Source organism: Hipposideros armiger, unplaced genomic scaffold (genome assembly GCF_001890085.2).
Source record: "Hipposideros armiger isolate ML-2016 unplaced genomic scaffold, ASM189008v1 scaffold_281, whole genome shotgun sequence".
Classification (NCBI taxonomy): domain Eukaryota; kingdom Metazoa; phylum Chordata; class Mammalia; order Chiroptera; family Hipposideridae; genus Hipposideros; species Hipposideros armiger.
In genome coordinates, this window is record NW_017731631.1 from 1,365,848 (window position 1) to 1,375,740 (window position 9,893).

Sequence of the window (9,893 nt, forward strand, 5' to 3'; positions counted from 1 at the left end):
AAACTTGCTGTTTTCTCTAAACAAAGTGGGCCCTTCTCTGTTTCAGGTGCATCCCAAGATTTGGTAAGCTGCAGAGTTCACATCTTTAAGCTTAGGTTACTCCTGTCTTCCTCTTTTGGGTTCTAGTTTATGAATAATGGTTTTGTTTAGTAAAAATTTGGAAAAATTAGATGGAATCTAGTACCCTCCCCATCATTATTTTCTGGCATACTAATAATAAGAATGAGGCAGATGGGAACGGAAAGGGAGAAGAGAGAGCAAGAGAAACAAAGAGGATGAGAGAGCAAGGGAAGGGATTGTGTGTGTGTGTGTGTGTGTGTACAAGTTTAAAACCCAGATTCACAAAGCTGTCCTTGTTTTGTAAGTTTTTCTCTCTGATCATATCACCCTCATAAATTTATAGTTCATATTTCATTCATATACGTTTATGTCTTTGCAAATATTCTGATGTGACCTTTGTGGGGATGGCCTTCTGTCTCACCGAGATGCTTGCTTGAGTGGGTAATATGGGAAGAGCAAGGTGCTTTATAATAAGTCTGATCAACCTGAAATGTAAACCTAGCTTGACAATGGTTTAGCTATGAGACTTTGGGCAAGTCATGTATCTTTTCTGAGCCCATAAAGAAATTGGGGAGGTGGGTAGATAAAAATATCTCCTCATAGGAGTTCTGAGGCAAGCAAGAAGTGTAAAGGAAACAACTGGCACAGCAGGGAGGAATGAGTCTAAAATACTTCTTTCCCTTTTTCTTTCCTAGCACAATGGCCTGCTTGATTGCCTGCTCCCAGTGGCTCTCTACTACTGGCAGCTGACATTACCTAACTTCCACTTGCAGGGTCAACAACTGTCCCCAATTCTGGGATTAGTCTTGACTTAGGTAGAGAAACTGTCAGGATTCTAAGGTAGAGGTCAACTGGGGTAGCATGGAATCAGTTGTACTATGGTTCACAGTCTCTCCTGGGCACCTTAAATGCTTGTGGGTTTGTTTGTTTCTTTTGTCTAATTTTTGTGGGCTATATACCAAACATCTGTTGTTGGACCATCTTAAGCCAGATCCAATTCATTTTGTGTCAACTTCTAGACTACTTTGATTGATCCTTTAGGCTCTCAGATCTGTTATAACTTAGCTAAGGGTACTCCACCTCTTTTGGCTTTTGCCCAATTGTGCTGATTTTAAGTTTGTCTTATGACTTTATATCCACAAAGATAACAGGGCTCTGGTTTTGCTCCCTGATTTATGTCCTCAGTGTTCACCCAGCTAAGGTGCCTACACTCTCACTCCTGGCCTTCCCTGGTCCAAACTGACCCTCCATGAGGAAGAAATGTAGAGCTGGAAGTGACCTTGGAATCTTTTCCAAATTTTAGTCATTAATATACCATCTTTACAGTCTTTTTAAAATTTTTGTGATAGGTGATTATCTGAACTATTATTTACCTAATATTTTTCTTTACATTGACTAAGTTTTTTTTTAACCTAAATATCTACTTTAGCCTCATTCTGAGAAATGGTTTCTGTAAAATCACAGTTGATGGGATATTTATTTTTTTTCTAACACACATTTAATATAAATTCAAAACTAATCAGTTTAAGGACTTTGGCTATGTGCTACCTAAAATCATCTCATGTACAAAGAGCACACTTTGGGAAATAGCAATCTGGTCTAACTCTTCATTTAACAGATTAAGAAACAGCTTCAGAGAGGTTTGGTTTGTCACAAGTCTAGTTGATGAACTCTCAGGATTTAAACCTGCCTTCTAGCACCTGAACTTATGCTTTCTTTCATTATACCTAGGGTTAATACAGGGCTCTTTTTTAAATTAAATTTTATTGGGGTGACAATTGTTAGTAAAATTACACAGGTTTCTGTAATACATCATCTATATATCACAATGTGTGTTCACCACCCAGAGTCAGTTCTTCTTCCATCACCATATATTTGACCTCTTTACCCTCATCTACCACCCTCCTACCCTGTTACCCTCTGTTAACCACTAAACTATTGTCTGTGTCTATGAGATTTTGTTTCTTCATTTGTTTGTCTTGTTCCTTTGTTGTTTTCAGTTTTATGTACCACATATCAGTGAAATCATATGGTTGTTGACTTTTTCTGTGTGACTTATTTCACTTAGCTACTATTGACATATATGATAAAATTAAATCACAATACATAACATGCCTGGGAATGCAGCTTACAGGATCCTTTCTTTCTTACCATGAAAGAAAGAGGCTGCTTGACTGACAAATTGTATAAATACTGGTTACCTCTGGTATTTGAGTGGAGACATTTCACCACCTTAGAGAGAGTCCTGGAAAAGAAAACAACAATTAATTATGGAACAAAACCTAAGAAGAAATGACATCATCAACTGATAAAGAATTTATAAGAGACTTACTTGTTCTATTGGGATGTCCACTTCCAACCTGACCAGATTACATCTCTGGCCTGTGTTCTTGATGGAATCTTTTGTTTCTTCCAGGGATTTCAACAATTTAAAATGTTTTGCACCTTATTGTCCACACTGAAACGTACACCCTGACATGTGAAAGGCCTTTGTTGAAGCATTCATGGACTATCCAAGTTTTCTCACTTCAGGATTGTTGCCAGGGAAGGTCCATGTAAAAGCACATAGAAGACTTGCCAGATAGATAGAGCTCAAATAACAAAGGGGGCACCTGGGACTCTGGTGCAGGTGATTCCAGAAAGCTTAAATACACAGTGTGACTGTCTTTGATTTTGCATTTACAGAAAGAGGCAGTGGTTCTGTGCTGTTGTTACACCAAGACTCAGATTGACTTTGTTCTTCTGTGTTTTCATCCAGCTGGCTCATCTTCAAAGGGAACATTTTCTTAGTTTCACTTACCCTTTTTTGAGCATCTAAATGTCTTCTATATAGTGTTGGTTTGCTGTGTGTTTTGTGTATGTCTTTCATAGAGAGGTTTGAGTTTTTAAAAATCTGCTTTCAAAATCTGGAAACCATCATAGGGATAATCCGTCTCATTATTTTTTTTATCAGAGATTAGCAACAGTTCTTATTTCTATTGCCATATGCAATGTGAATAGAGCACAGGGACTTATGGAAACACAAGGCTGTGTTGGAATGAAAAGAAGGTTACTAGAGGAAGACAAGGGGGGCAACTCAAAGCATGGAGAATGAGTTCATATTTTCATTACCCAGACTGACATGATACTATATATTACATTCATTCTCAAGGGGAAAACTTTGCTTGTTTCTTGTACTAAGCATCCTCCCAAGGTTTCATAATTCTGAGTTCTGTGTTACACATTCAGTTTACATTCTTTTCTCCAACCTTCTCCTAGTGATTCTTTCTGCAGTTGTATCTCTCCATAGACTTTCATTTCTGTCACATGTGTGTCTCAAAGTTGAAATCAGAACTCATCTGAAGGCTTATAAGTAGGATTAAAAAGACCCACTAGAATTTTAGAATGTGAAACGTCTTTATAGATCATCTGGTCATTTTAGGCCAAGTGAGACAGCCATTGGTATGCATGACTCAGATCTCCCTTTAAGATAGAACCTACCTCCAGGAGTTGTGTTAGCTGACAGCCTCCAGTATCAGGTGCCTTCAGGGTCTACCTCAGCTTTCAAGCCAGAGGTGTGTGTTTCCTGGGCAGCTGCCAGCCAATGGCTGAGCAATGTGGGGGTACAATGGCTTGCCATTTTGGGGAAGCATGGGGTTCTTCTATGTACAGTATTTACACCAGAGTTCCCAGTTGTGCTGGCCCAGACTTTCTCAGAGATATAGCACAGTCTGAAGCTCTTCTTATCAAACTTCCTTTCTACCTGCTTCACTTATGTCAGAACTGCTTCATGGTCTGAAGCTCTCCTTGCCTACCTGTGTGTATCCCTCTGCCTTTTACTTTTCACACTTATTACTCCCAATAAATGTTTTACACTTCTAATCATAATTTAGTATCTGTTCCCAAACCACCCAACCAATACATCAGTACCCCCCACTCCCATCTGAATTTTATAGTAGGGAAACTGAGATCCACAGAGTTGAAGTGAATTACCCAAGGTTCCATAGCTAATTAGTAGCAAAGACAATATGACATCCCAAACTTTCTGACCCCTAGTTCAATGCTCTTTCCCAAACTTCAGTTGTCCACTACCACAGTCATGTATACAAAAGACAGATTTTGCTATATGTATTTATCCCCCATGCTGTTATTTCTGTAACACATTTGACACATTAAAAAAGTATTTCATTTGTTGTTAAATCTCTACTGTAGCCCTGTATGAAGTAATAATATCCATAAAATTTGGATTTTGACATGCTAGTTTTATATTTTTCTTATAAATATCAAATTTATACATTACCATTATAATAAAAGTTTGTGTGTGTACTACCTAATGTCATATCATTGACTGTCAGAGATGGGTGAACCCTAGATCTTACAAGGCAGAGGAGAAGGAAAAGGGAGAGGAAGAAAGGAAAGAAGGAAGGGAGGGAGGAAGGGAGGAATAAAAGCAAAAAAAAAGTATTGTTGAGGAAGAAATGGTAAAAACCTATTAATAACTGCCCAAGGTGCTATGCCATGACCTCCTTGTTTCTTTCCAAGTTTGATCTAATCTCCAGTGAGTCAAGAAACATTATTTACTTATTGGTTGCCTAAAAAACAAATTGAGGGGGCCGGCCGAGTGGCTCAGTTGGTTAAGAGCTCGCTCAAGGGTTTGAGCTCTAAGCAACAGCAGTTCGATGCCCAGCCCGAGCTGAGCTCCCCCTGAGCTGCCAACAGGTAGCAGGATGGCTCAGCTAAAAAAAAAAAAAAGAACAGAAAAGCTCTCAATGGACAAAAAACAAATTGAATGTATTCAGATGTAAATTAAGAATCAAGATTTTCCCTAAAAGAGTCGATTCATTTATCTCCAAAAAGGACTGCAGTGCTCCACTTTGAGCAACTTATTGGAAAAGATGCATGTTACATTTCAAAGCAGTAGCTCTAATCTTCATCTTATAAAGTGTTTCAGTGTACATACTTCCTGAGAAAAGGGTTTATGGAACATTTGCTTTCTCATTAAAAAAATTCATTATTAAAACAAAAAATAAGATTTTTCCTTTGAACTCACAATGTAATATATAGATGATGTATTACAGAATTGTACACCTTAAATCTATGTAACTTTGCTAACAATTGTCACCCCAATAAACTTTAATTTAAAAAGATCTAAAATGCTTTTAATTCTCATTTCTTATGTATATGATTTTGAGAGAAAAATATATTACCAGAGATGATCAGTGAAAAGTATTTGTGGACACAGTCATGTAAATAAAAACTATTTACATTAAAAAAGACTAAGACTATAATTACAATAATCTTTCACCTTGTTGCTATTGTTTTGTTTTAAGAGCCCTGTAATGATTATGATTCTATTGTACTAATGAAACAAAATTGAATTTAGAGCATATGTTATGTAATAATTTAAGAGATGCTTAGTTTCATAGTGATAATTTAACATTTCTCTTAGAGGTAGTAGTATTATTCAGAACCTCTGCCAAAAAGATATTACTGATTTAGAAGCCATTTTGTTAATCTCTAAACCAATTGTCCTTTTAGAAATAAAAGAGCTATAACCTTACGTATTTCCCCATGTATAAGACGTGCCCTTTTTTGAAAAATTTGGGGTCTAAAAGGTGGGTGCGTCTTATACATGGAGAAATATGGTGCCTAAATGTAACACTAGCATCTAGAATGTCACAAATTTTAAATGCATGGAATGTTTGAAGGTAGACATTCAAGTTGTGTTTTATTGTAAGTAGAAAGGTGGCTATACACTTTGGCAGGGTTACTTAATGTTCCATGTTCAACCTATTTCTGGTATCTGGCTTGAAAAGATTTGGTAGTAGTCTGCTTTGGAAAAGACAAATCCAGTACTGATGTGCACATACACTTGGATTAGTTGGGGAAAGAGTCATGTGCCCCCATCCTTTATTTTACATTTCAAACCTGGTACAATGGTTCACATTTCAAATCCAAGTTTAATCTAAGAATAAGCAGTGAAGAATAATATCAAATTATTATTTTTTGAATGAGTAGAGGATACAATAAGCTTCACAGCTAAAACAGAGACAGAATAATTGAAAATAAGGCTATTGCATTCAGATTTTGGTATTTACTGACTCATTTCTCCAAGCGTCTAGAGAACAAATTAGGTAATTCATGTATTTCTTTTTTAGACAATTACAGATGACATAAATGAAATAGAATACATTGCCCTGGGAAAATGAAACATTGCTTTTTCTTACCAGGTTAGCAAGCATGTAGTGATAACCTCTCGAATGTTTCCCCAGGATCACAACCTACAGAAAGAAATAAGAAATATTGCTTATTCAAGAAGGATATTTTCAATTGCACAATCAGTGGGATGGCTAGAACAAATTACTTTTAATTGATCAACAAAATTTTAGGTCTTTATACAGTAAAATCACAGTTAAGTGGATCAGTTTTCCTTTTGTTGCATTTCACTTTCAGGCAGAGAATACAGGGAGAATTGCTAATATCAAAGTTAAAAATGTCAGCAAGGAAAAAAACTCCCTAAATTTCCATGTCAGTAGCATCACTGTCACTTAAAATAGTTGGCAAAAGCAATGAAGTTGATGATCCTCCCACCCATGAACTGAATTTCTGTACTTAGCTGTTGAAATGGCAAATGGGCTGAACTTTGCATACAAATGAGAAAACAGAATGTATGGTACTTTCTTTTGTTGTTATCTGGAATGTTTAGGGAATAGAACAGTCAAGGAATCGGGTTAATGGGATTTTCAGGTTAATCGAGGTTGCTTTTGCTTATTGAAACTTTTTAAAAATGCTTCATTCCTTTTTTCTGCTTTAATAAAAAACCTTGTGACCATCTGTACATCTTTTGGTGCTGAATGTGATGTCTTAGGGCAGTGGGGAAAAGGACTTTTCCTTAAGGGATATTTGGCAATGACTAGAGATGTTTTTGGTTGTCAAATCTGTGACGGGTGACTAGCATCTAGTTGGTAGGGGCAAAGGATGCTTCTGAATATCCTAGAATGCACAGACAGCCTCCCACAACAAAAAATTATCCAGGGAAAAAAGTCAGTGGAGCCAAGGTTGAGAAACCTTGCCTTAGAATCATCATTCTTATTGTAGTTTTCATGAATAAAACTGATTAATAGCCTTACAGTTTACAAAGTGCATTTTTTATTATCTCAAAATATATAAGTGGATTAAATATTTTCCAATGAAATGTATTGGTTGGCAGTTGGAAGTTTTTGACTGAATACCTGACATAAGCTTATTTCCAGATAGCTAACTACAGCAAAAATTCTGGTTAATTGAGGATTTTATAAAATGTCATTTTATTGAGTACCAAGTATGTGCAAAGTAGTGTTCTGAATGCAGGAGTGCGAACGAGGAGGTGGGTAACATAGAGGTTAAAGACACAGCCAGAGGTGGAAGCAGGTTTTGTTTTGTTTTGTTTTTAAGAATTTTTTTTAATTGGGGAATTGGGGGGATGGGAACATTGCTGGGAATTGGGGGAAGGGGAACAGACAAGTTGCTCTCCTTTTTGTTCTTCAGTCTAGTTGTGGAGGACGTTGCTTCACTGGCCCAAGTTGGCACCATCATTGCACTCTTCCCGGGTGAGGCAGATCAGTCGCCAGCTTCTGGACGGCTGCTCACTGTAGCTGCTGGCTGCTCACGCTGGCTGCTGGCTACATACGGTAGCCCATGGCAACCCACTGCCACAGGGGCTGCAGCCTACGCCATCGTCGACAACTCACAGCAGTCCAGCTCCAGGTTGAGCTGTTGTTCAGCATCTTAGCTGTGGAAGGCAGTGTCACTGGCCTTCATATGTGGGATCTGAACCAGGGCCCTCTGGCGTCCCAAGCCAGTTCTTAACCATCGCACCACTTGGCCGGCCCAGGAACCAGGTTTTGTACAGGCCTGAAGCTAATATCACTTTAGGATCACTTTTTAAGAAAAATAATACAACATTATGAATAAAATATTTGCAATAAGGCCTTGGAGAGAACCCATGCAAGTAAGAGGCCATTAAGCTTAAGTTTCATTCTGGACACAGCTGTCAAAGGTTTTAAAAACAACTTATGAAGACAATAAAATTGCACATATGAGGTTTGACAATTATATTCACGAACTCATCCTAGAAAAAGTACTACATACCTCATTGCTGACTATCACTATGGTCACCTTCAAAGTACTCTCTTTGGGAAGCTACACACTGAAGCCAGAGCCTAGTCCACACTTCAAAGCAATTTTGGAACTCTTTTACTGGAATGGCCATAGAGCTGTCATCATATTACCCTTGATGTCCTGAATGTCATTCAAATGTCTTCCTTTCAATATTTCCTTTATCTTTGGGTGAAGAAAGAGGTCATTGGGGGCCAGATCAGGTGAGTAAGGAGGGTGTTACAATACAGCTATTTGTTTTCTGACTAAAAACTCCCTCACAGTTATATGTGAGCTGGTGCATTGTTGTGATGCAAGAGCCATGAATAAAACAAGTTCAGGTCATCTAACTTTTTCATGCACCATTTTCAGCACTTCCAACTAGTAAACTTGGTGAACTGTTTGTCTGGTTGGTATATTCATAATGAATCATTCCTCTGATATAAAAAATGTTAGCAACATCGTTTTGACTCTTGATTTGGACTGATGGAATTCTTTGCTCATGGAGAATTGACTGACTTCCATTGTGCACTTTGATGCTTTGTTTCAGAGTCCTATTGGTACACCCATGTTTCATTACCAGTGATAAAATGGCCCGAAACATTGTCTTGCCTCTCCAAAATGTCTTGGCAAACTTCGACTCTCTTTTGCTTTTGTTCATTGGTGAGCTTCTTCAGGGCCAGTTTTGTACACACTTTCCTCATGCCAAGATTTTCAGTCAAAATTTTCCTGTTTCTCTATCGATGTTTACTTGGTCTCCTATGCTTCTCACAGTCAGCCAATGATTTTGACACAGAATTCGATGATTCTTTGCAATGTTTTCATCAGTTCTGCTTGTTACTGGCCACCCTGACCTCTTTTTCATCAGTGGCATGTTCTTTTCCCTCAGAAAAACGTTTAATCTATTTGTACACTGCCATTGTCTTCATGGCATTATCCCCATTAACTTGGACTAACATGTCCCTGATTTCACTTCTACTCTTGTCAAGTTTAACAAGAAACTTAATTTTTGTTTTTTGCTCTAAATAAAGCTCAGACATTCTCGCAATGGCACATAAAAACACGCAATGACAATAATGAATGCCACTCAGCAAGACACCACCACACTTCCACACGAACACAGCTGTGAGACACTGATATACCAAGGTTATGAAACCTTATTGAGCTGTTTGTACAGTGCTGCCAATGTAAGTGCACAGTGGCAAGTTCACGATCTTAATTGTCAGACCTTGTACACCAAACCAGAACTGTATATAAAAGGCCATTGTAATAATAATAAAAACAACTGCCCTTAATTGAATGCCTAATATGTGCCAGACACTGTGCTAAGTGCTTTATATGTACGTAATCCCTAGAACAATTTAATAGATTAAATATCACCTTTCATTTTATAGATGAGGAATCTCAGCTAAAGAGAATTTAAGTAATTTGCCCAAGGCCACACAGCTAAGAAGTGGTTAAGCTGGAATTAGAACCTGCATCTGTCTGCCTCTAGAACCCATATTCCTGGCAGTTCATTACATGTGTGCTAAATGTAAAATATTAATGATTGCTCTAGGTTCTGGAAGAAGAGGAAGAAGAGGTATCTAAGGCCTGCTGGGGTGGATAAAGTAGGCTTCCTGGAAGAAATGAGATTTGAGCTGGCTCAGAGGAGTGGAACCACATATTCAAATATCGTGCTTATCATGCTGGCATTAGAAGCCCTCAAGTCATTTCAA

At 37.9% G+C, this 9,893-nt stretch overlaps 1 protein-coding gene across 7 annotated transcripts in view; it reads right to left on the reverse strand.

Annotated features, from left to right (window-relative positions):
- Positions 1-9,893, reverse strand: part of GRIA3 (glutamate ionotropic receptor AMPA type subunit 3) — a 483,327-nt gene that overhangs the window by 190,884 nt on the left and 282,550 nt on the right. For all 7 annotated transcript variants that reach the window (XM_019657922.1, XM_019657921.1, XM_019657923.1 and 4 more), the window contains one exon: positions 6,267-6,320. In XM_019657922.1, coding sequence (XP_019513467.1) covers positions 6,267-6,320 — 54 coding nt within the window. The remainder of the gene's footprint in view (positions 1-6,266; positions 6,321-9,893) is intronic.